Below are 27,523 nucleotides of genomic sequence, written 5' to 3'. Positions count from 1 at the left end.
ACAGTACCCTCACGGTTGAAGGTAAACAGCACCCTTCATGATCAGCAATCAAGCGCACACATCCATGTCTACATCATAAAAAGCAGAGGCCAGTGGATAATAGACAGCAGATGTTGCTACATTAGACCAGTTCTCCTCCTAACAAACAAGCATGTGTAACACATTACTCACAGGATTGGTCCCCCGAGGACATCGCTGTCTGCCTGAGAATGTTTGACTGAATCAGGTGACTTGCAGTCTCAGACGTTCACAAAGTAGCTTTACAACTTGCTGCCAAATCTGCCTTGACACAGCTCAACCTAATGTACGCACAGCCTCATGCTCTTGATACGCAAGCAACATCAAAGAAGCCCAGAGAGTGTGTACAGTGTCCTCTACTGTGGCTTGACTTTAATGAACCACCCACTGCCTGTCTGGGTGTAGGCCTGTGTTACTTTGTTAAACCAGAGGCGAAAGAGGTTAAATGAAATGAAGCAGCGCAGAAAGCGGAGGGCTTGGCCTGATGCTGAATGTCGTTTACCTCTTCTCTACGGGCACTCAGTGGGGACTTGAGGATCAAACTCTACCCTCAAAAAAGGGCCATCACCTCACTGTATTGATAAGAACATGTGCAGAGGAGGGATGGCTGAGATGAATCAGGGATCCCTTTTTATCTCACCACAAAGACGGGAGTCGTGATACTGGTGAATCTCCTCCCTCCACCACAGGCTGACTCCAAGACAAGCCTATAACTCTTAAGTCTGATTGGGGTGGAGAGGCTAGAGAAAAAAAAAATATAAAAAAAAAAAAAAAAAAATATCGGACAAGGCTCCGTAGAACTGTGTACCATTGGAGTGAAACTGTGCATGGAGGGTCGCAACAAAGAGAAAGAGGACTGAGAAAATCACATAGCAGCTGCATGCTAGGCTTCTCATTGTCCTCATTGTGGACTGCTGCAGCATATACAGATGATTGAAGCACTTAATGGATCACTAATAATAACTGTTGCAACTGTCACAGTGACTGCATATGACCTCTCTCCTAAATGTCAATACAGAGGTTTGAAAGAAAGAAGCAAGGATTGCTGAAGAGAGGAGAAACCCCCCCTCCTCCTGAAGCTGTGGCATGGTTTCGAGGTCGAAGCCCCTTGACTGGAACTCCGATGAATCAGTTCTGGGGCATATGGTCAGTGCATGCCCATATGGTACAGCAGCAGGATATATGGACAGTTGGATGCAACACAGTAAATGCAGCTGAGCTTGGGTTTTACGTGGAAATGTTAAACTGAAGTGAGAAAGGGAGAGAAGAAGTACAGAGCACTGCAAGGCGGCCTGGACAGCTTAAAACATTGAGTAAGAAACAAGAGGATAAAAACTGGTGGTGGGATGATAGTCATAGGAGATGTCCCAAGGAATGACCCCTTGTGCAAGGTGGGCCTTGGGGCAACAAGCAGTTGCTTCGGAGCAGAATACAAGGAGCGACTGAAGAGGCCTCCTTGGCGAAACCTAAAGGGCTCCTACAGGCCTCTGCAAACAAAACCTGCTGCTGCTACACCCCCCTACACCATCGACCTGAAAAGGTCAACCTTATGGTCTGCAACCCTTGAAAAGTGTACACTTCCTGGGCACAACCTAACCAACCCTCCTGGGGCTCAAACTCCAGTGATAAAAGGGATATATGTCCCTGGGGACTCAAGTTGAAGGAACAACAGCATGCAGAAGTAATATTATGAGCTGAGAACAAGAGTGTGTGAAATTACATGAAACTGAGGGAGGTCCCCTCTATTGAGGTTATGTGCCCCATCTTCCTACTAAACCCAACTACCCTTTACAACTTTATATCACACCTTTCCCCTGGACTCCCAAAACGCAAATAAACTCAATCACTTCTTTTCATCTTGTCCACCACTCCTCACCAAAATCTTAGATTGCACAACCACATAGGGCATCCGTCCTCTAACATTCACCGAGGACTTCTCCACTTACTTAGCTTTTCTTCCTGGTTCTGGACGTCGGAGTGCACAACACACGCCACAAGGCTCTCAGAAACCCAGTGAATAAGGAAAGCGCACAAAATGTGGAGGATCCCCCACATGAAAGCAATAATTTCACAGAAAACTGTCCTTCTGGACAGGAAAGGACTCAGGGCAACATAGAGGGAAGATCACGCCTCAGCACACAAGAAACAGGCCCGACCACGGGTGAATCGAAGGAATAAGCTGTTAACAATTCAACAGTGGAGGACACCTCCCTTACGAAAAGGGAAAAGAAACGAAAAAAGAAAGCACAAAAAAAAATCTAAGGGGGTCCAGCAATGTAACATATGGAAATCATTTGCTAAATTTAACAGCTTGCAGTGCAAGGAATCAGGAAGAAGAGACAATAGTAGTAAGACAGTAGGCAGGGCAAAATCCAGACAGACGAAGGAAAAAACAGCTGGCTAGCAAGGACAACCCTACCCGTGAACCAAGCGCTCCTGGAAATCAGCGAACATCACAGCAACAATCACCTAAAACTCCCTTTTCCAGTGGTGAGCGGGGCGGTAGTTCCTCGAATGGCGAGGTGGCCTCAAGAGAACTACAGGTAAAAAGAACAACGATCTGTCAGTGCCCAGAACAGGGAATTTAGCGGGTTAATGACAGGTTGGTAACGGTCAAATAACCCTCAATGTGCAAGCACTGAACACAACACGATCACACTAAACCAGTTTGCAGGAAACCACAAACAGGTTTCAGACCTAGTTCACTATCCTTGGTCAGATGATTGTTTAAACAGTGCGGCACAAAAAAAGAATCCCAGGACATCAGACATCGTATGATGAGGTGGCTTTAGAGGATAATAAACTACTTCTAATCCCCTGTTACGATTCGAAGGGGACATTTTACATCCTAAACAGAGGCACCATATTGAAGCTGGACAAAACGGTATTCCGAATGCCATTTTTAGAGGGGACCCCGCATACTGGGCTCATTATCTGGCACTGCTTTTTAATGACCTCCAGGGCACTATGGGGCTTCCAGAAGCATGGTAAGGCATTATTATTCATCCAATGTACAAAGCAGGAAATCCTGCAACTCCCTTGAATTACAGGCTAATAGCCTTGATAGACGTGGAAGCAAAACTCTATGTAGCCTGTCAACTACAACAACTAGCGGAATGGATTTATGATAGACATCTAATTCCACAATGCCAGACAGGCTTCAGAGCTGGTATGGGAGCCGCCACCAACCTGGCAGTCCTGGCCTTGCTGCGAAACAAAGCCAGACTTAAGAACAAAAGGTTATTTGTGCGTTTTGTTGACCGGAAGGCAGCTTTTGATTGTGTACCAATGGGAGAAACTGAAAGGCTGGGGCTTACCTTGCAGCCTTCTTAATGCAATGATGAATTTGTATAGGGGTGCTTGGGCGCAAGTACAAATCAGAGATGGTGGCCACCTCACCAACAGAATATCAACAGCAAAAGGATTAAAACAAGGGTGTGTATTAGCTCCCATGCCATTCAATTCATATCTTGCAGACCTAGCCGAGGCCCTTGCACCCGTAAATAGTCATCCACCAGTACTGGCCAGGAAAGGAATAGCATGGATAGAGTATGCAGACAACAGTTTTACTCAGCCAAACACTAGTCGGATTACAGCATAGCATTGATGCACTTCATACAGAACAATGCAAGGTCTGGAATTGAACAGGAGTAAACAAAAAGGTTGTCCGCCTGGTTGATAAGTTTAAATCTGTTTCATGGTTCTTAAATGGAAACTGGGTGGAGGTTATCCCCACATACAAATACTTGTAATTTACTATGGATTGCCTCCCGACTTTCAAACCACAGCTTGCTGTCGTTCAAGCTAAAGCCCACTCATTAACCTATGGCTTCAAAATATTAAAACAAAAACTGAGCTGCCCGTCATACACTCACCTGCTTTCTGTCATGGCAGCACAACTAATGCCTACCACCACCTATGGAGCTGAAATTATGCTTGTGAAGGAGGCAGTTTGTTTTACAATTGAGTTCAAGCGAAGGCCTATAAATCGGTTTTTCGGATTCCACGACTAGCAACTCCAGCCCAGGTCCACTTAGAATTGGGCTTAAAAAAAAACTACGAATATCAGAGTAAAATGTGCCTTCACCAAATTATGCTGGAGAATGCATGCAGCAGAGATTAGTACCATTAATAATCTATGTTGGATTGAAATCGAGGAGCGACAGCGTTACAATGATAAAGGCACCTGGGGTCATCACTTAAACAACTGCATTAAAGTGCTAGGTTTGCAAGATGCCTGGGAGCGGAACCTGGGCAAAGTGGGGTTTTATCGGAAGGCAAATGCTCTCACTAAAATGAAGTCTCTAATTTCTGATAAGCAAAAACTGGCAAGAAGACAGCATGCATGGACTGTATTAACATCATATAAAACTTTACGGGCTCAGGAATATCTAGCAGCATCCTTCAACCAGTCATTGAAACATCGGATTATGCTTTTTTGATGTGGGTTGATGGAAATGAAAGACATGGTCCCTTTATGGAGACAGCAAGTACCCGACCAGGACTATGGAACAACCACTGTAACAGCGCCTAAATCTGCTTCTCTTTGAGGGGCATAAGTCCTGCAAAGGTCACGGATGACCACATCCATGATCACAAATCTGACTGCAGCCCTGATGATTGAGTTTATTTAGAAACTGATATAATTCAAACAAGACATGAATGTTTCATAAGAGATGATGTTACCAATCTCCCTCCAACTGGAAAGTCAAAGATTATGTCGCTTTTGTCACTTCCTTTTAGTAGTTATGCTTCTGCTCACTCATTTTAAGAGGTCAGGTGAGGCAAGTCAGCATCTTTGCAAGTGTATGTTTCAACAATCGAAACATAGGTATTTCTTATCCCCTTCCTCGTTATCAACTTTACTCTAGTCAAAGTCCAGGAGGAGAGTGGTAATAGCTGAGACTTCTGGGAAAGTAAACAAAGAGGGATATTTGATTATGGCACACAAGCCCAAGTTTGTGACACAGCAGTAGGTACAACTAGTGCTAACCTAGTGACTTCTGGTGGCTGACTAGAGCAGAACTTTAAGCCCCAGCCTTGTGCCCGATTCGATCTCAAAGATCTGATGCCAATTGTGTTTTACCAAGTTTAGTGGTAAGTGCTAGGACCTACATTTTGGTTAAGGGGAACGTCTTGAGTGTTGGTGGGCCATTCACAATCTGCATTACTCAAAGGCTTGGAGAGTTTGGGGGGGTTATTTACCACTACAGTCAATTAGACATCATCTGGTAGGACTTGGCGGGTAAGGCCATTCCAGAATTGCAGAGGAGGTCCCAGCTCTTTAAATGATTTTTTTTTTTAAACAATTTCAAGATGTTTGGAAGTGTATGTCTCTGACAGAGTATGCTGCTTATGTAAATGTCACAGCGAAACTACTGAGCAGATTCATTGTTTTGGCTGTATAAGAATGATCTATGGAAGAAATATTTCGATTTTTTGGGAAGCTGAATGTTGAAAAATTGGTATGGGGCAGTCATGTACAATTTGGAAGTGGAGAGCACCAGGAAGACAAACAGAATATGTCAATTTGGCTGACTGTTACAATTTTAAAAAGTTGACCTGTGAAAATTAGAAACATTGGCAGATTTGCTTTATTTTATGCCCTTATGAAGCCTTGTTCATAGATATTTTGATGTGCACTTACTATAAGATAAGCTTTTGTAAAAAGCTGTGAATTTCATTTGGTTTATAAGGACAGGTCAATGAGATCCAGTCTTCATTAATATAGTATTTACTTCTGTGCATTTCAGGGATGGCTTTTCCTTGGTGATTCACTATGCGTTTTTTTTTTTTTATTTATTTACTGACGCTAATGTAAAGCTTATACTGTGAATTTTCTTAGTTACACTGCATTGTTTTCTAACTGTATTTATACAGCACATACCACCACTAACTAGGAGTTGAAGTACTTTGTGGCAGGTAGCATAATACTCCATGGCCAAAATCGAGTGATTATTATTCTTGTAGATTTTTGGTAGTTATTGGGTTAGTCTAGGCCTTTAAGGAAACTGAACAAATTCCTTTGTGTTCAAGTAGTGATATATTATGTTAATGGCAGTTGGGTGTAATTATAAGAATGAGTTAACCATTTTGCTGCTATGCCTTTTCACCCCTAGAATGCTAAGCCCTTTTTTTTGGCTGTTTGGGTAGCTCGCTCTTAGGCCTGCATAACTTTTTTTTCCACTTAAGTTATCCACATCAAATGTGCATCATTTTTTACCAACGTCCTGGAGATTCCAAAAATACCCTACGTTTGAGGATTTCCTTGGAGGGGGCTGTGAAAATGGCCACAAGATAGCGAACTTTTTTTTTCGGGTAGGCAGGAAATAGGAAAAAAGGGCTCCACAAAAGTTTTTTTCCCCTATAAATGGCAAAAGTTTGCAATGCTAAAGTCACTTTTTTTCCCAGCTTTCAGGAACAAGCAGAGCTGAATTAAAAAAAAAAAACTATTTTTTACCACTGTTTTGGCATTTTTCAAAGATGTAGCCCATTTTCCTAATTTTTCTACTTTCAACCGACTGCCAGTTTGCGATGGAAAACAAGATGAAACTCCCTCCGAGTGATCTGGGAACGCTATAAATTTCTTAAAAACAAAGAGAAAAATCTAAATTCAGCTAAGGGTCATTTGTCTAGATCCCTCAAAGTTTTCCCAAAGAAACTAACTTACAATAAACAAATATTTAAAAAAGTAGGGGAAAAAACAACCATTTGTTACAATGATTTTATTTGTACAAACGGGATATACCATTACATTCGCTAGGCCCTTCTTAATGTGGGGATATATAGGGTTTGTAGGTTCTCCAAGAACCCGCGGTACCCTGAGCCAACAACTGTCCTGCACATTACTATGTTTTTTGTTTTTTTTATTGTTTACTGGGTACAGGGCAATTCATGTGGTAAAATATAAAGAGTGAAAAATGGGTGTCAAAGAAACCTAGGTATTTCTATAATAGGCACCAGATACAGAGTTTAGGAGCAGTGGTTATTTGTACATTTCTGAATTTGTAGGTACCCATACTATCATGTGATTCAGAGGGCATTTATCAAAATGCCTCTCTTACATGCTGCCTTACATTTGGAAGGCACAAATGCAGAGAAATACAATTGGTAATAACAAAGGTTCCACTATTCTGTATTCCCACATGTCTCCCAATATTAATGATACCTCACTTGTGTGGGTAAGCCTAGATGGGTTCTAAACACAACATGGACACGTCACATTTCTACCACTGAAAGCTGACCCTTTTTAGGTCGAGCACAAGCACTCCGACTTGTTGTAATCTATCTGTGGGCTTTCAACCACGCTCATCACAATCAATCGTTCGTAGGCTTGCCTTTCAAAAATCTTTTGTTATCATTGGTAAATGCTTTACGTTTATCTCTCCTTGTGCTGTTTGGTTACCGCCTTGGACATCGCCCCTGTTACATGGATAATTGCACGATTGACGATAGTTTGACTGCGAGCAAACGTTTTCCTTTTGGGTCTCTCCTTCGCGCTCATGGCACTTTGAACTGGCTCGCTTACGTCAACCGTTTTACTTTTCATTTTCAATTTAAGTGGCAAGAAACATCAAGTTAGGAATTTACGACGTTAAAAGCTCTAACTCGAGCAAATGCGAGACCCATTGCATTGTAAGTGCTTGTTTTCAATGTGGGTAGCTCGTGGATTTTGGGCTCCATCTCAGCAGGCATCTAGGTTAGGAAAACCTATCAAACCTTTACAGTTTTGAAAGCCAGACACATAGCAGAATCCAGGGTGGACGAAAATGTCTGGAATCTGTGGGGAGACACAAATTTCCTACCACCCAGCATTACCCCAAAGTGTCCAGATAGAAATGGTACCTCACTTGTGTGGGTAGAGCTAGTGACCGCAACAGGAAAGGTCCCAATACACAACATGATCACATATTTTTCGACTGAAAACGGGACCCTTTTTTAGGTTTGGCCTGCACAGCGCTTGTGAAAAGTACCCGGGCCATCTCCTCAGTGCTGCCAGCTCCACAAACCAAGGGTGTGGTGAGTGGCAGTTGAGAACGCTCTTTGTCTTGGTGAGTGATGTACACAGTGTGCCATTAAAACTGGAGAGCATTTCCTGTGGAGGGCCACCGAAATTAACTGACTCAAAGCTCTATCTGTATTCCGTTGTATGCTGCAACTCTGATCCTGTTGCTGGCAGAAATGTACTGCTTCACACTAGACTTTTCCCCAGCTGGGGCAGGAGGCTCAGAGAAGGTAGATACAGGCCTCATCATGAATTAAGTTACGGTGCAGATAACCACCACTGCTTGCCCCTTCCACAGATCAACCCTTCCCCAACCCACTCACTGCTTTTTCCATTTTTGCGTGTTCTATTTCCACCTTTATAAATTCCTGTTTGCTGCAGTCCATCCTGCTCATGAATATAACTCCCAGCATCAGTCTTGGGTAGCGTCCTTTTGCATGCGGTGACTTTGTCCCAGGGGCTGGAAAAAATGGACTGCTTTAAATCAGACTTTTCCCCACCTGGGGCAGGAGGCTCAGAGAAGTTAGACACAGGCCTCATCATCGAGCAAGTTGAGGTGCAGATAGCCATGGCCCGTGTGCAGGAGCTGCTGCAGGTAAAGTCTACCTTGTGCTGATCATTTGACCTTAGAACCCATGTTGATGTCAGCAAGCCAGTCATATCTAAGCCCATTGACACCTGATCTTCAGCAATGACCTGTGTGTGCCATATGAACCCCCACTACCTCTTGGTGCACATTCAGAACTCATGCCCCAACAGCCATCCCCTTTCCCAAGGACCCCACTACCGCAATATGCAAGGAACTTGTCGGATGTGCAGTATGAACACTTCATCTGCCTATTTGTCAGATCTTAGCTCTAGAGATACTTTCATTTTGTGATCCCTTTTAGTCTTTGTCGCTAACATTGACAAAGGCATTAGTTCTTGCTTAGGCAAAACCTACAGCATTTGCCAAAGCCTGTTTCGCAATGTGTCTAGCTGTGGATTTCGGGCCCTAGCTCAGCTAACATAGGGGAACCTAGAAAACCTGTACATTTTTTTAGAATTAGACACCCGGGGAATCAGTGTGGTGTGACTTATGTGGCTCTCCAAAGGGTTTCTTACCCAGAAGCCCTAGCAACCTTCAAACTTTGACTAAAAAAATGCATTTTCTCACATTTCTGGGATGGAAAGTTCTGGAATATGCAGGAAGCCACAAATTTCCGACCATACCAAGTCTCTCGATAAAAATGGTACCTCAATTGTTTGGGTAGGCCTGGTGCCTGCAACAGAAAAAGCCCCAAAATACAATGCAGACACATCAACATTTCAGGTCACAAAAATAGTCTTATTTCACAATGGGGGTAGCAGCATTTTTTGGGTCTGGGATCAATGGTGACCCAGGGAAAGCTACAGAAGTTCTGAAAACTAGACAACCAAGGAAAGTCCAGGGTGAAATGCCTCAGGTGAATCCCACAAAGTTTTCTTAGACACAATGCCCTGCAAACCTCGAACTTTGCCTAAAAGTTCACATTTTCCTTGCATTTCTGTGACGTGAACTTCCAGGATCAGCAGGAATTTGCAAAATTCCTACCACCAGTATTTTCCCACTTGTCCCGATAAGAATGCTACCTTACCTGAGAGGCTGGGCCTAGGGCATGTATCAAACCAAAGTCAATGCAGGTCTCACGGAGCAACTGTCATTGACCCTGGTTTGATTTGTCACTATCAGGGGGAAGTAGGCTAAGTCACACAAGTGAGGAAGCATTTTTATCAGGCCAAGTGGGGGAACGCTGGGTGGTCCAAATACTGGAGCTACCCCTACTGGTGATTTCTCCACACTGCATTTTGGGGGCTTTTGTATCATGGATGCTAAGCCCAGTCACATAAGTGGGATAACATTTTTATCGCTGTGAATGGGGGAAGGCAAGGTGGTAGGGATTTTGTGGATCCCAGAGGTTTCCGGAAATTTACATCACAGAAATGCAAGGAAAATGTTCAATTTTTGTCAAAGTTTGAGATCTGCAGGGAACAGCATGTACGAAAATACCATGGATTCCACAAAAGGAACACCACCTTCTGAAGCCCCACCTTAGGGGCAGATTGGAGGTAACAATCTCCAAAACTTTTTGGCCTGGCGGAAAGTGAGAGCACTAGTAGGGGGTGAACATTCTGCCACCCTTTTCTAAATACATTGCCTTATCGTCTAGTGCAACGGTTCTTAGCCTTTTTACTTCTGTGGTCCCCCCACAGAATCATTACTGGAATCTGAAGACCCCACTGAGTCAATATTAGAAACTAGGTACCCCCGGTTAAAGCAATTTCTAATAATTTGAACTTCAAAACAATATACAAAAATTAAAGAAGCAGTATACGCTAAACACATGCTCAAATATATAGTTTAAGTCACAATATAGAAAAATGTTCCCCCAATTTTCAATTTTGCTTCTTTATGTATACTTTATTAATTTTAAATGTATTAATTTTCACATTATTTAATTTTGTAACACAGTCATGGACCACAGTGTCAGAATCACTGGTCTACTGGGCTTTTGGCTACCCCTCTCATTTTTTTGGAGGGGGAAAGAGGGGGTTCCCGAGCAGAAAGACTGGACTACTGGTGTTATTTGGGTGGGTGAGGGCTAGGCCAGATGCCTGGGAGGGCTGCCCCATCCATTTTGGACAAAAAAGCAATCCCTGGTGTCTAATGGACTTTCTGCCCCTATGCCCCCATGGGGCAGACTGGAGGTAACTACCTTCAATTTGCCTCCAGGGGGAGCGTAAGGACTTTTGGGCCTGGAAGAGGGGGTGGGGGCGATAGCTCATTGTGACGGGACAAATCCACTCCTTCAAAAAAATAGCTCCTGGTGTCTAATGGGTGGATCTCTGCTTGAGGTCTGCCCTCTTGCAGTGATCCCCAAGCATGGATTCACTAGGGAAAGGTACCATTGGAAAGGGGAAAAGTTTCCCCTTTTCCAATGATACCTACCTCTCCTGTCTGCTTTGGAGCACTTTCACTGTATCGGTGAGATTTCCCCCAAGCACCGACTGGCTCATTTCCACTTTCTCTGATCGTCATGTCAGAGAAAAAAAACATAGCCTTGGTTACTGGGGAAGCTCTTCCCCAGCTCCTGAGGCTGAATTCAGGGAAAGGAAATTCCTCTGGTGCTCACACCAGATGGATTTCTTGCCTTTGATGGAAGGATGTGCTGGAGCTGTCCTCCACACCTGAGCCATGGGGCTAAGAAAGGCTCCAGCACGTCCTTAGCATGCAAGAGGTTACTGTAAATGACATAGACTAGTAATACACAACAGCAGAGATTCATTGTATGCAATTCAACTACTGTTCATATCATTGTGTTAGGCAGCTGTTCTTATCTTTGATTGTTGCAAATCAACTGTTCTCTGCCCCTATCAGGAGCTACCAGGCCGCTGCTGCCTTACTGGCCCGTACCAGCTCTAGGACACCGTTTCTTGAACATAGGACACTGCAGTCCTGCCCCAGGCTGCTCTGCTCTTGGTGCATTCCGTTACGCCGGGCGCATTGCGGCTGACAGTGGATTCTCCAGTGACTTGTGTTGCATTGTACACCACACAATCACAGTCCTGCATAATGCCTTACATGCCAGGTCCTGAGTAGGGAGTAAGAACATTTCTTGCATAAGTTTTCATTAGCACAGAGTTGGGAGTTATGAACATTGTCTGTACCCGTTTGCTTGCACCAGTTGTTATGCTGCCGTGTTATGCTGCCAAGATGTGCTTGTGAGCATAGTTTGTTTTCATACCTTGCCCGCTAAAGCCTTACTCACAGATGTGCCGGGCCCTGGGGATCTTGTTTGGATGTGCCGAGCCGTCCTTCATGGACGATGCATGCAACCTAATGCCGCATGAAGTTACATAGCCTCTGCGGCCACCTTGAATGTCAACCCTATTTAAGGGGATGCTTGATAGGCTCCCATGCTTCACACTGAGAATTCCTGCGGCAAAGACATCTTTCTGCAATGCAGCTTTGAAGGTCTACATTCTCCATCGAAAGCGATACGTACCATGACTATTTCCCTGCGTTTGCTTTGGTGATTCCTTAACAATGGTCTCAATTGGTTTCAGGGAGACTGGGCCCATGCGTTTTGTGGGCATTCATTATCTTTAACTTTCACTTTAGAGCATATGATACTTTATGATTACTGAACGTAAGATTCTATCCAGCCTCCATCCTGACTGCTGGTAGTGCAGAACTTTGCTGCTACAAAGTTACTTATTACATGCCCAGAACTGCTTCCAGTCAGCCTCTGTGGATGTCTGAATACACAGTGCAGTTTGGACATATACTGCCTCAAGTTCTTGGGACTTGAGTTAAAGGCATTGTTCTCCATTTGGCTTTCTCCACAGTGATGTGACCTGGATTCTGCAGCTAATCAAAAAGGAACTAGTAAGAGCCCTTTGAGATTCCTGAAGGAGCATTAACCTACTTCCAGTTAGAATTTGTGCAGAGTACTTTCTATACGTCCAGAGGTATTCTGGAGGTCGGCTTCCTGATGGTAAAGGTGGTCAACTCAATGTGCATGAGAGTTTGTTGTGTTAGCTTATTGTTTATTACAAACTCCTTCTCCTTGTGCGCATCCCGATCGCACCATGTGTAACTTCCAGTGTTGGTAGCGTAGGTGCGATGGAGAGTCAGTCCATGCTGCCCCCGCAAGATGACCATACTATTGTGGGTAAGCGAGTGTGACAGCCCCCTAAGCCTAGTTTATCTACCCATCTCTAACCCACTATTCCTGTAGTCCTGTGTAGCATTATTCCAATCCTATCTAGCCCCTTACTCCACCGGCATCACATAATATGCTAGGTTAAGAAAGATCTAAAGCACTACACAGCTATTAGTATTACCTCACATCGAGATCGGGTTCAATATCTTGATGCAGTATTAAAAATGCAAATAAAAGCCTGCCTATAAAAGAACTGAGAAAAAGGAATTATGTTAAGAGTGTCAAAATACTAGCTAACAAAGAGACATAGTCGAAAAAGTATTTTCCTAATATGCCATGCCATACACACATGCACCAATCATACACTGGAAACTCTGAATGCTTCAAAGCACCCCAGCAGTTTTAAATGCAGCACTGACTGGTTACACCACAGCGCTCTACAGGTCTGCGTAATACTTTTTTTTTCAACTCACAACAAGGAAGTAATTCACATGACAAGAAATCTCCGATGCCCATCATTCAGAGTCACATTTTCAAAACCCTGATCTTGGTTCCCTTTTCTGCTACACAGCTGACTAAATCCTCCAGAAGATCAGATGTTGTGAAGTCACAAATAGTAAGTAAGCATAAAGAAAAGGTGGCAGGATGGGAGGACCTACTATCTACGCCAGAGCTGTCCAATGTTAGTGTGGTATGGAGAGAGCCGAGAAGATTTTTCAATAAATTCTCTTACAACTAACCTAAATTAAAATCATTACCACAGCCAGTGGTAATATAGATTTTCCAGGTATCCACAGAGGAGACTTGGCGTTAGGATACAAACAAATAGATTCAACTCGCTTTTTTCCCCTCGTGTTTTTTCAACTCAGAGAGGAACCAGCTCTTTATTTGTTAGGTACAAGTTCCCATTTTTTACGATACTGGAGAAGATTTATTGGTGTTTAAAGAGAAGCGAAACAGCTGCAGTTTACATCCTAAGGAAAGCACCTCTTATTTACAGTCAAAATCTTCTCCAAGATGGTTACTTTACCTTCAGTCAATTATTAACTCAAAAAGGGTAATTGGGCTTCAGGGGTACACAGTGCAACCTATAAGGCTAATGTTTACTCTAGTAACTAAAAGGTGTCTGGAGTTCAAGGAATATGCTGAGGTCAGTGCAAGATTTGCCCGGAACAAGACAGACTAAATAATAATTAGTATTTTACATTGCGCTCCATGCCACCACACGTTGCCTTTTTCTAAGCACCCCAAATAACAAGTGTTACCGTTAATCCATTTAAATGTACTCAGTTTACGAACTTCAGAAGAATGGATGGCAAAGTCTGACTTGAAAGTATGGGAAGTTGCGGCTGCTGATCATAACTGGCGTCTGGGGTTAGTGTTTAACTGCCAGCTATTTTACCTTTTCAAACCAAACAAAGTCAAATAACAACAGAGATGTAGGCTGATAGGCTTGGAAGGTTCAATAGGAGAGGATTTCCATCTGAACATAAGAATACAGCTACCTGAAATAGAGCACTAGGCAGATCGTGGCAGAATATCTGTAACTAACTGGGAAAAAAAACACAAAAAATGTCTGCAGAGTTAACAGTAGTTCCACACTGCGAGAAAAAAACGTGACACGTGTCACTGGCCCACGAACCGCACATTCCAGTAGCGACATGATAGTCAGAAATAAGAAAAACACCCCATCCATAAAAAGGCAGACTCGAAATAAAAATGTCCTTTCATAATAGATGAGTGCAGTTTAGCCCCTGTGGTTTGCTCCAAAGCAGGGTTGTCTAACATTGTTCAAGGAGGGCTGGATCCCTGAAAGATTGTCGGTATACCTACAGGGGATGACATTTGCCTACAATGAAACTCAACAGAACTTATATACAGAGTAAGAGTTTATCCTGAAATCTGGCATGGAGTCGACACTCCTAGATCTAAACCAGACACCCCTGCATTTCAGTGTCTGGGCTGAATGGTAAAATCTGGTAGACCACTCTCTACCAATGGACAAAACGATGCTCTCTAGCATAAGTTTATCAAGGTATTAATTCCAAATTTCAAAGCTCCCTTTCTTTCACCCAACTACTTGGGTGCCTGTAATATCTTCCAATCTATATGCCACTCATATGACAAACGTGCCTCCTCGCTGTCAATGCCACAATTCTAAAGGCCATTCTATTGCTAAACTTGCAGAAGCAAATGTTGATCAGTGGACAACTAATCAAGTTTACTTCATTTTCAGGACAGGAACAACAACACTGCCAACTAACACTTAGGCAAACAATTAATAGTGTAAGGAAAAGATTGACATTTGGATATAAAACTACACTACGAAATAATCCACACAACTGTTAAACGAAACAGGGGAGTAAAGCACTTAAGAACACATAAATGAACAAACTTAAAAAATTACTTCCCGTATCATGCTACTACGGCCAACGTGAATGACAGCATTTAACGGCCTGTGCAGGATTGTATCCCTCAGGTGTAATGTGCACTTAAGGGTCCAATTAACCTGTGGCCCATCATGATCTGAGCCCTTTGACATGCTGATTGATCCTTCTCATTCTTAGCTTCAAATTACTGAACATGCTAATGACACGCTGCCACAGCTTTTGCTGCACCGTTATCTTTTCAAGAAAGCTATAATTGAATTTACTTCATAACAGTACTGGAGTTTTAGCCTGCAGAAACAAAGCAAGTCCTTGTTCAGAGTCAGGAGTGCGTTTAAAACCCTGGCTAGCCAAAAATGCAAATACTCAATATTCTGTTGGTTTATTAAATGAAAATCAAGTGGATAGTATGAACCCTTAATTAAATAAATGACTAGAAGGCCAGTTTCTAGTGAGGTTTCGACCAAAACCCAACTTCTAATGGGTGCTTAGTCAAAAGCTAGGTCAGTACTTCTACATTAACCCACTAGAATCGTTAACACTTAAAGTCGACCTGTCACAAATATGGCTACATGTGCATTTAACAAAGTGGAATCTTGATGCCATTTGTTGATTTTCTGGAGCTGATGCATTATTATAACAAACTGACCTGTTGAGAAAAGGAAAGATTGAGAGCTTGTGTTAGAGAGTGTTTTTGGAGTATATTTATCAAACTGTGATCCTTCCCAAAAACAATCTTACAGCTACTGGGTTCCATTCAAATACTTGACCGGCTATTAGGTGCCAAGATTGATTCTAAAGGTCTGGCGGTTTCGTAGTGGTTATGTTGCTGTACAGACGGCTGCAGAATCTTATTCTACCACAAATTAAACAAACTGCAGGTTCTATAGAACAGGAGGTGGAAGGCCGACTTTTCCTGACAATAACACCATCTTCAATTCGTATATTCATGCATCACTTCAGAACCATCATCCCCTGTAAACAGACGCTTTCCACAGGAAAGCGTCAAAAGCAGATGTGCAAGAACCAACAAAGCTTACACATCGAGAGTTATCGCCAGACTAATAAATATATAACAAAACATTTGTCACTATCCATCAATTTCATATCCACATCCATGCGAAAACTAACAATGTCTCCGAAACGTCAATCTGAGGCATGACAGCTCATCACATAACTGAGTTCCCAGTAGGAACCATGGATACACCAATAACAATATCCTTCAACATAATGACGAAGGTCTTAAGTAACTAGATTGCACAGCTCTTCCTTTGACAGATCCTCCTGCCTCTAACTAATCCCAAGAATTACACAACAAGCAATGATCCACATTGCTAAAAATCACCAAAATAAGTCTTGGCATTTAACGAACTACCACCATTCTCCAACACTAGAACCTACCACAAACTGACCCGCACCAGGAGAACAGGCTTCTTCACCCAGCTTCCCTCTTTCCATTTTACTCACCCATCACCACAGAAGTTTCAGTGACAGCCAAGATCATCTCCCAGCAAAATGTGGCCCAGCAAAATCTTCTTATTTTATGGATATCTTAATCTGCAGCCTCAATCAACTATCATACTGAATACTCAGAACAGGACAGTTCAAGGCCACGTCAAAACACGCAGTTGTCATACTGCTGACAAAGAATGCAATCCAAATCAGACCACCAAGAACTACAGGATATTCATCTGCCTTCCTCCGGATTTCAAACACTACAAGAAAACAGGCAATACCAAACATCAGCCTCACCTCATTGCTGAAAGGTTTCTCAATCGTGTAAGGTAAGGGTGCCACCCTAGGCACCCCGTAGTTTCAAGCCCTCCAGAAACACTGGGCTGTCCCTCAAAGAAACAAATGACGCAAGACCTGTCCAATTGAACTTCGTGACTCCTTCACCACCACAGATTATGAAATTTGATCTACATCATCGTTCAGTGTTGTGCTACTGGCGGCTACCTCCCCGGGTCTGCATACTTGTCTGACCCTAAAACACAAACTGCAACATGTAACTCCGAGTCCCATCATGTCTTGTGTAGAGTCTTTAAATATCTCCATTATTGCCAATAATGTTTTGCCATGGCCAGTTGCACCATTCCTACTCTGGCCATGCCTGAATCTTCACACATAAGTATGGATACGAGCTTTGACGGCACCACACAGATCACATTACTTGCATCTAGTGTGAACTCCCCTGTTTTTTGTTTGTTAACTTATCATTTACCTTTGGTTCTTGATTGGACGAGGTCACCCGGGACACAGTGGTAATTATGTGTACATGATATGTCTCCGATTCTCTTACCTGTGGCTTGTCAATTTCTCTACTGTGCTGAAAATCAATAAATATATATATATATTTAAGTTATGGATACGAGACCATGAAATATTGCCAGAATACTGGACGGAAGAAAGCTGTCAACTACAGTAAGGAAATAAAACAAACTCCGTTTCTAAAAATGAAATGGATCTCTGACCTTCCCTCAGTTCAATTACACTTCCAACTCTGGGTCATTTAACTACACACAGCTTGAAGTGGTAACAATCATCCTCGAGTCCAAAATGAGCGTTGACATCCAGACTGGCTCTGTGTTTTGCACAGTCCTCCACTACTTCCCACTACTAACTCGCATCCTATTTCTCATAAAACAAAAAAATGTCCCAACAGCTAGCACCTCACACACTGAAAGACCTACTCAGGCCATCTTCCATATCATCCCCCACCCGAGAACACACCTACAATAGGAATTACCATCATCTCTAAGCCAAAATCACTATCTACATCGACAGCGATCGATACACTAATACCTTCACACACATACTGCCAACATCCACTTTTCCCCAACACCTACATCAACCCCCTCCCCCACACTCACGTAAATCAACTTTTATAACTATACTTCCCCTTGCTCCGTGATGCCCGTACAGCCTCCCTATACCCCCTTGTGGTGCCTTTTATGTGTGGTCAGCACGCAGACCGTTTCTCCTGTACGAAACACACAGTGAACGTTCTTATCTAGTTCTGAGGCGCCCCATCGGGCTGTCGTCTCGGGCCCTCAAGCTTCACAGACCAATACGTGTGCAGCTCACAGTCACCAGCTTTACTATTTGCATTCTGGGATTTGTGGTCCTGGTTTTATAACTGGATAAACAGAACCACAGAAAGCAAAGAAAAAAAAAACAGACTTGGGGAACTAACCATAAGAGGACCTGCCAAACTTGACAGCTCGATTAGTTTCCTGCTAATAAACACACGTAGGTCACTGTTGTGTGATATTACTTCACGACTACACTGTAAACTCATCATTGTCCACAGTCTCACAGTATATTTTCTAAACCCCCCCCCCCCCTCTCCCCCCCAATTATATTACAATTTCTTAATAAACCCACGTCAAACAATTGAGTACATAACTCACAAAGTAGCCCACAGGATACTTCTGTGCATCGCCAGGTAAGAGACTCAGCTCATAATTCAAACAGTCTGTCTTCCACCCCTCATTCTCACCTCCGGAGCCCTCCTGTCACCACCCGGGCTCCCGTTGAGCAGCGGGGTGCGCTCGCTCTGTTCGTTGTCCTCTGCGGCCGCCGCCTCCCTCCGCAGCTCGTCTCGCCTCCGCCGTTCTTCCTCCGCTTCCCCGCGCCCAGACCAGGACACCTTCTTGGCCACGTTAGCCATGGCAGGCGCTGGGAGATCCGCTGCCGGGACGGCAGTCTGGACTTCACCGCTTGGTACAGCGGACTCCGCTAATGAAACTGGCGCTGTGCGGCCGGCGGATCAGCTGCTTCCTGTTTTCCCAGGTGACTGGGTTACGACAAGCTCGGCAGACTGTCAGCCACACTGGCTGCTGGGAGTTGGAGTCCGCCGCAGCTTCAAACCGCCTTGAAGTAAGGCCTTCCGGTGCAGTTATTGGTTCCGTCATCTTGCAATGGTGTCGACTTATTATGTTTTCCATTATTTAGGGTTTAGATAGCGCGAACTTGGCCTACCAGCATTTCGCACCGGCACCAAATTACATTACACAAGGTCAAATTGTTTTTTGTACGAACGAGGAGTTTAAGTGAGTTCCACAGAAGTACTGGGTGTTGAGCTGACGCCTGGGATGCAAACTGGTTCCCGAGTTATAAAGTCAGCAACTCTGGCTGGTACGTGGAGGGGCGGAGCTTAAACGAAAGCAAGATGGTCGCTAATAAGCGAGCTCCGCCGGTAATCATCAATCCGAACATGATCCTGCAGCCTGTAACACCATAGCCCCCTATGATGTGCACCCCCGGAGACCCCCTGCATATGAGGAGCGGATCGATGTGTAGATGCGCAGCGCGGGGGCCCGAACAGCAGCGGAGAGAACACGAGGCCCAGCCGCAGCGCACACAAGAGAGCGACAGGCGTCCCGGCAGAGCCGGAGTGCACGAGGCAATCCCGGACAGGTGGGCAGACTGGGGCCTGGGCGGCAGGAGTTCCTCTGAGATAGGGCCTATATTTGTGGCCAACAAACACCCGCTGTCGGGCGGGTTCGGGCAGAGACGGCAGAAAAGCTGACAGGACGTGGTGTGTCCTAGACAAGTGTACGAAAACCGAGAGCAGCGGTGGGGCGCAGCTGCTGTCGCTTGGGCGGCCTGCCGGTGTGGGGAGGCATGGGCCGGGCCCTCACAGCAACGCACTGATAATTGCCCTCTTTAGCCCAGACTGTTGTGGAGTTGCAGAAACACCTGGTCCCCCAGCCTTGCCTGCCATCTTGGGCAAAAGTGACAAAAACCAGCCCAAGCTCCAGTTCCATCAACGAAAAGCCAATAAAACACATGAGGAGCAGGAGGACACTGCAGGCTCCCCAAATGCTGAAACTGAGCCAGAACTGAAACAGATAGTAGCAGCTATGCAGAAAAGCTTGTTCACAATAGATGGAAAAATCGACTCACTGACCTTCAGGATGGATGGAATGATTGAAAGGCTCGACAGCAGAGCGACTCGACATGGCAGAGCAACGCATATTGGACATGGAAGATGACTGCACGACCATTAAACCACCCAATCTAACATGGACGAGACGCTGGTGGCTTTACAGATGGAAGTTGAAGACTTGAAAGCCCGCTCGAGACGGAACAATCTGCGTATAGTGGGCATAACGGAATCCACTTCCATTGACCACATGGAGAAATGTATCGAACAATTCAACTGCTGGGTCGCCAACAATACTCAGATATGTTTGTGGTGGAGAGCGCACACCAATCGTTGGCTGCACATCGTCCCCCGGGGGCACTGCCTAGACCAGTGATAGCCAAATTGTTAAACCATAGGGAAAGAGAGGTCAGAGGGTTGAATGATAGCAGAAAAGTGAGGAACGTAGTAGCCTACCTTCAAAGACAGGGAGTGGACCTAGCAATACTACAGGAGACACATCTAGCCCCTGACAGCAAGGTCTTTAACTTTAAGGGATGGCGAGGTCAGATTTTGACAGTGGGTTCACTTCACACACCCAGGGAATAATGATATGGGTGGCTAAACAATCTAACATACACATACAGGAACTCCAGACTGATCCACAGGGCAGATACATCATGGCACGCTGCAGCAAAGGATATCTCGCTCTCCTACTGGTTAGGCTCTACGGTCCCAACTACTATGACCACCAGTTTTGCCTAGAGTTAGCCACAAAGGTCACTGTATGGGGGAATCTGCTGCAAATATGGGGCGGAGATTTTAATTGCACACTAGACCCGGCAATAGATCAATCAGGGGGTGTAAGGAAATGCCTTCCTTGGCATGGTTACCTGCTGACTTTTTGCCTTTTGCTGATGCCAGTTATGATTGAAAGTGTGCTGGGACCCTTCTAACCAGGCACCAGTGTTCTTTCCCTGAAATGTACCTTTGTTTCCACAATTGGCACAGCCCTGGCACACAGATAAGTCCCTTGTAAATGGTACCCCTGGTACGAAGGGCCCTGTTGCCAGGGAAGGTCTCTAAGGGCTGCAGCATGTCTTATGCCACCCTGGGGACCCCTCACTCAGCACATGAACACTGCCTCACAGCTTGTGTGTGCTGGTGGGGAGAAAATGACAAAGTAAATTAATCAATCAAAGATTTATAGAGTGCACTAATCACCCGTTAGGGTCTCAAGGCGCTGGGGGGGGAGCTACTGGTCGTAGAGCCATGTCTTGAGGCGTTTCCTGAATGTCAAGAGGTCTTGGGTCTGGCGAAGGTGGAGCGGTAGGGAGTTCCAGGTCTTGGCGGCTAGGTGAGAGAAGGATCTTCCTCCGGCAATGGTGCGGCGGATGCGGGGAATGGAGGCGAGGCTGGCGGAGCAACGATTGCGGGTGGGGTTGTGGAAGGTGAGTCTGCCGTTGAGGTAGGCTGGGCCTGTGTTGTGGAGGGCCTTGTGGGCGTGGATGAGGAGTTTGAAGGTGATCCTCTTTGATACTGGTAGCCAGTGAAGGTCTCTGAGGTGGGGGGAAATATGTTCAAGGCGTGGGATGTCCAGAATGAGGCGGGCGGATGCGTTCTGGAGTCTTTGCAGTTTTGTTAGGAGTTTGGTTGTTATTCCTGCATATAGGGTGTTTCCGTAGTCCAATCGGCTGCTGACCAGGGCATGGGTGACAGTTTTCCTGGTTTCGACAGGAATCCACTTGAAGATTTTGCAGAGCATGCGGAGAGTGTTGTAGCAGGAAGAGGAGATGGCATTGACCTGCTGAGTGTGGAGTCCAAGATGAAGCCTAGGTTGCGTGCGTGGGTGAGGGCACGGTTCCTAGGGAGGTGTGCCACCAGGAGTCATTCCAAGTTGGGGGGTTGGTGCCAAAGATGAGGATTTCTGTCTTGTCTGTGTTTAACCTGAGGTGGCTTGATTCCATCCAGCTGGCAATGGTGTGAAGTCCGTTGTGGAGGTTGTTCGTTGCAGGGTCTTTCGTGAGAGAGAGGATGAGCTGAGTGTCGTCTGCGTAGGAAACTATGTTGATGTGGTGGGTTCGTGCGATGTTGGCGAGGGGGGGCCATGTAAATATTGAAGAGTGTGGGGCTGAGCGAAGATCCTTGGGGAAGCCATAGATGATTCTGGAGGCTTCTGACAGGAACGGTGGGAGCCGGACTCTCTGGGTTCTGCCTGAGAGAAATGACGTGATCCAGTTGAGTGCCTTGTCACGGATTCCAGCGTTGTGGAGGCGTGTGCGGAGAGGGTGATGACATACCGCGTCGAAAGCTGCGGAGAGGTCCAGGAGGATGAGTGCTGCTGTTTCTCCTTCGTCAAGCATGGCCCTAATGTCATCTGTGGCAGCAATGAGTGCAGTCTCAGTGCTGTGGTTTCTGCGGGATCCGGATTGGGAGGTGTCGAGTATCTTGCTGTCTTCCAGGAACCGGGATAGTTGGCTGTTTACAATTTTTTCAATAATCTTGGCTGGGAAGGGGAGGAAGGAGATCGACCGGTAGTTCTTGGGGTCGTCTGGGTCTGCCTTTGGTTTCTTTAGCAGGGCGTTGATTTCTGCGTGCTTCCGTCGAAAGATAGAAAGATGGAAGTGGGTTGCCAGTGAGTTGCAGAACTCCTGTGATGGCGGGGGTGTGTTGGAGCAGGTCCTGGGGGTGGAGAGCTCATTGACGATGCCGAAGAGCTCTTTACTGTTGAGCGTTGGCGTCAATGCGGTTTTTGATGTGGGTCCTTTTGGTGGTGCCGGATGAGTTGGTGATGTTTGCGTAGGGCATCCTTGAAAGCGATGTGGTTGGAGTTGGTAGGGTCAAGGTGCCAGGTTTTTTCCATTCTGCGACATAGCCGTTTGGATTCCTGTAGTTCTGGGGTGAACCAGCTGGCCTAGATTCTGTGGGAGGTGTTTGGTTTTATTTTGAGTGGTGCAAGGGTGTTGGCGCATTCTTCTAGCCAGTGATGCAGGTTGGTGGTGGCTATGTTGGGATCTGGGGTCCCAGGGGGTGGGGCCCGGGCGAGAGTGGAGATCAGTTGATCCGTTGATATTTTGTTCCAGTTGCGTCGGGGGGTTGTGTGCGGTGGTGGTGAGTGACTGGTTTTTGGTAGGAGAAGTGGATGCAGGGGTGGTCTGTCCAACTGAGTTCGGTGGTGTGGCTGAAAGAGCTGTGGTTGCTGGCTGAGAAGATTGGGTTGAGTGTGTGGCCTACGGAGTGGGTGGGTGTAGTGACGAGTTGCTTGAGGCCGAACTTGGCGAGGTTGTCGATTAGGTTGGTGGTGTTGATATCGTTGTTATTTTCTAGGTGGAAGTTTAGGTCACCAAGGAGGATGTAGTCTGTTGAGGCGAGTGCTTGGGAGCTGATGGCGTCGGCGATGTCATCACAGAACTGCAGTCTGGGTCCAGGGGGTCTGTAGACCAGTGTTCCTCTGAGTGTGTTGTTGGCGTTGATGTGGATTTTGAAGTGGAGGTGCTCGGCGGAGTTGATGGTGTCGTGGGTGTTTGTGGAGACTCTTATGGTGTTTTTGTGGACTATGGCGATTCCTCCTCCTGGTCTGTTGATTCGGTCTCTTCTGTTGATCTTGTAGTTTTCTGGTATGGCTATGGCTACGTCTGGTTCTGAGGCCGAATTCATCCAGGTTTCGGTGAGGAATGCGAAGTCGGACGAGTATGTGGTCAGGAGGTCCCAGAGTTCAATTGCATGTTTGTGGACGGAGCGGGTGTTAAGTAGGATGCATCTTAGGCGGTTGTCTGTTTTGATTTGGAGTTTGGAGGTTAGGTTGCTGGTGAAATTGCAGGCTTTGCAGGAGAAGGGTCCTTTTGGTGCGCGTTGGTGTGGACTGGAAGCAGATGGAGGAGAGTCCTGGATTAAGGGCGTGGAGTTCGTTGGCAGTGTAAAGGTGTTTGGTGGCGTGGGAGGCGTGTTGGCCAGGGGGTCTGACGCTAGGTGCGGTCTTGGTGCAGGCAGGCTTGCCTTCGGCATGCCAGAGGCGCGTCCGCTCTGCGGCCGGCATAAGAGGGGAGGTGGGAGGGAGTGGCAGTAGGGAGGGAAACCTCCAACGGGAGGGCGGGGGCAGCAGGAGCAGGAAGAGCTCCGGGGAGGGGGGGCGGGGCCTTCCGGGAGAGGAGAAGCCAAGAAGCCCAAACAAGCCCAAAACAATGGCAGCACTTCCCGGAGCAGTGGTGAGGAGGAAGCGACCTGCCTGCAATGATGCAGGGTCAGAGGTCGCTTCTAACCTCGCGCTGCGGCCAACATAAGAGGGGAGGTGGGAGGGAGTGGCAGCTGGGAGGAGGGAGGGAAACCTCCAATGGGGGGGGGGGGCAGGGGCAGCAGGAGTCAGGAAGAGCTCTGAGGAGGAGGGAGGGGGCGGGGCCTTCCCTCGGGGTGCCATGCCCACCTCTCACTGCCTGTGGCATAGGTAAGTCACCCCTCTAGCAGGCCTTACAGCCCTAATGCAGGGTGCACTATACCACAGGCGAGGGCATAAGTGCCTGAGCACTATGCCCCTACAGTGTCTAACTGTAAATGCAGAGTAGCCATTAAGCGTATATGGTCTGGGAGTTTGTCAAATACGAACTCCACAGTTCCATAATGGCTACACTGAAATCTGGAAAGTTTGGTATCTCAGCACAATAAATGCACACTGATGCCAGTGTGGGATTTATTGTAAAATACACCCAGAGGGCATCCTAGAGATGCTCCCTGAATACCAGTCTGACTCCTAGTGCTAGGCTGACCAGTTTCTGCCAGCTTGCCACAACCAGACGAGTTTCTGGCCACATGGGGAGAGTGCCTTTGTCACTTTGTGGCCAGGAATAAAGCCTTTACTGGGTAGAGGTGCTTCTCACCTTCCCCTGCAGGAGCTGTAACACCTGGCGTTGAGCCTCAAAGGCTCATGCCTTTTGTTACAGCACCCCAGGGCATCCCAGCTAGTGGAGATGCCCGCCCCTCCGGCCACTGCCCCCACTTTTGGGAGAAAGGCTGGAGGAGATAATGAGGAAAACAAGGAGGAGTCACCCACCAGTCAGGAGAGCCCCTAAGTTGCCCTGAGCTGAGGCGACCCTTGCCTTTAGAAATCCTCCATCTTGAGTTTGGAGGATTCCCCCAATAGGAATAGGGATGTGACCCCCCCCCCCCTCCCCTCCCCTCAGGGAGGAGCCACAAAGAGGGTGTAGCCACCCTCCAGGACAGTAGCCATTGGCTACTGCCCCAGACCTAAACACACCCCTAACTTTAGTATTTAGGGGCGACCCTGAACCCAGGAAATCAGATTCCTACAACAAGGACTGCTGACCTGTAAGCACTGCAGAGAAGACAACTGACTTGGCCCAAGCCCTACCGGCCTGTCTCCAGACTCAAAGAACCTGCACAGCGATGCATCCGACAGGGACCAGTAACCTCTGAGGACTTCCCTGAACCCGAAGGACCAAGAAACTCCTGAGAACAGCGGCACTGTTCAACAACTGCAACAACTTTGCAACTTTCAAAGAACTCTCTCTTCCCACCGGAAGCATGAGACTTCTCACTCTGCACCCGACACCCCCGGCTCGAGCTCCACAGAACAAACACTGCAGAGAGGACTCCCAGGTGACTACGACGACATGAGTACCCTGAGAAGACCCCGCACCCTCACATCAACGCCTACAACACGTGCTTAACACTATCCTCTGATCAGCCTACTGCTCGACCACACTAACACAAAATAGAGCATTAGTATTATCTAATTTGGCCACTATCAACCTCTAAGGGGAACCCTTGGACTCTGTGCACACTATCTCACTGAGAGATAGCATATACAGAGCCATCTTCCTGCAGGGGGCACATACAGGGGACCGGCTGCCACCGCGAGAACAGTGACCATTGCATCATATATTGGGTTGCTAGACTTTTGGAGACACAGACACCCTGATTGGGGGGGGGGGGGGTTGGGGGGTTGGGGGGTTACACACACTATTTGACAGTGCACGATTTACATAGGCCTGTGGTTGGTGTCAAGGAGCCTGGTCCCTAGAATACATACGCAGGATCCATTGCCCAGAACAGACTCGGATCACTTACCAGTCCCCCTCTTATTGGAAGTGGGGACGTGTCGGGTCACCCCATTCATGTGGCGTTTCCAGCTATATTCTTTACTGGACGCAGCATTTCGAGAGGACCTAGCTAAAACGATCAAAGAATACTTCCAAGTAAATATAAGCTTGTTTTTCTCATTTTGGCACGGTGTGGGGAGCGTTCAAAGTGTATATCTGTGGTAGCGCAATAGCTAAGCAGCCAGGGGTTCTGAAATCACTATGTAGCCGATTGCCCCTGCTAGAGCGGGAGATAGCACAGCTGCAGAGGTAACACTTGGCAACAGAAGACAAGCAATTACTGGGTCAAATTCAGGAGAAGCAAATAGAATTCAACGCTATAGCTCAAAGCGAGGTCCAACACAAGGGGAAGTATGCGTCAGCACAAATTTATGGGGAGGGGGAACAACCTGGCGCGACACTGGCAGGTAAGCTGCACCTCAGTAGAGAGAGGAACACAATCCGTGAGATAAAGGGTGAAGACTGAAACCTCAAAGACCCAATAAAGATAGTGAACCGCTTTCGTGAATATTATGCAACACTGTACACCACAAAGATAACCCCAGACACAGACGCAATCACAGATTATCTGACACAGGTCAATATGCCATGGTTGACTGATACAGACAGAGAATATTTAATGGCACCGCTACAACCGATGGAAGTACGTAAAGCCCTCAAAAATATGGCCAAAGGAAAGGCCCCGGGTCCAGATGGGCTCACAGTGTCCTTTTTATAAGACCTATCAAGACTTAGTGGGCCCACATTTGATGACACTGTATGAGGAAATGGCGGGTGCCAAAGAAATGCCATCCTCTATTAGAGAAGCACTAATTATTATACTACTCAAACCCGGCAAATCCCCTACACAATGCTCCTCATATGGACCGCTATCACTGACCAACGTGGACACTAACATTTAAGCTAAAATCCTGGCAGATAGGCTGGTGACATTGCTACCGAAAGTAGTAAGGTCGGAACAAGCAGGATTTATCCCCAGTCGCAGCCTAACAGTGAATTTGCATACAGTATTTGGTGCTATACAATGCACAGACTCTGAGGCAAGTGCAATAGCAGTTTCCTCGATGCGAAAAGGCATTTGATTCAGTGGAGTGGAATTTCATGCTGGGATTGCTGAGCTGCATAGGAGTAAGATACATTTTTATACAACTAGTGCTGGCGTCTGCACTGCCTGATTACCACGGACACAGGGGCATCCGATTCTCAGGACATAACCTGATCATCTCTGCATATGCGGATGATACTTTGCTGTATATATGGAACCCCAGGTGTAACCTCGCACCTGCACTCCGAGTGGTGACAAAATTCAGCACTCTTTCCGGCTTGCGGACTAACTGGCATAAATCCGTGGCATTCCCCCTCACACAGGCCACGACTCGAATAGTCACGGATTTTCCTCTCAAATGGGAGACAGGCTCAGTGCGCTACCTAGGCATTCAAATACA

At 46.3% G+C, this 27,523-nt stretch overlaps 1 protein-coding gene across 2 annotated transcripts in view; it reads right to left on the bottom strand.

Annotated features, from left to right (window-relative positions):
• Positions 1–18,932, bottom strand: part of CLCN7 (chloride voltage-gated channel 7) — a 273,461-nt gene extending 254,529 nt beyond the window's left edge. The window contains exons 1-2 of one of the 2 annotated variants that reach the window (XM_069210445.1): positions 18,598–18,889; positions 17,398–17,424 (exon numbers count right to left, since the gene is read on the bottom strand). In XM_069210445.1, the coding sequence (XP_069066546.1) occupies positions 17,398–17,424; positions 18,598–18,768 (198 nt within the window). In that variant the 5' untranslated portion in view covers positions 18,769–18,889. Of the gene's footprint in view, positions 1–17,397; positions 17,425–18,597 lie in introns of both variants that reach the window. The other variant, XM_069210446.1, reaches the window with a different exon arrangement.
• Positions 18,933–27,523: the final 8,591 nt, after the last annotated feature.

The sequence above is a fragment of the Pleurodeles waltl genome, chromosome 10, assembly GCF_031143425.1.
Source record: "Pleurodeles waltl isolate 20211129_DDA chromosome 10, aPleWal1.hap1.20221129, whole genome shotgun sequence".
NCBI lineage: Eukaryota > Metazoa > Chordata > Amphibia > Caudata > Salamandridae > Pleurodeles > Pleurodeles waltl.
Note: the sequence above shows the minus strand (reverse complement) of the source record. Positions and strands in the feature narration are given on the sequence as shown.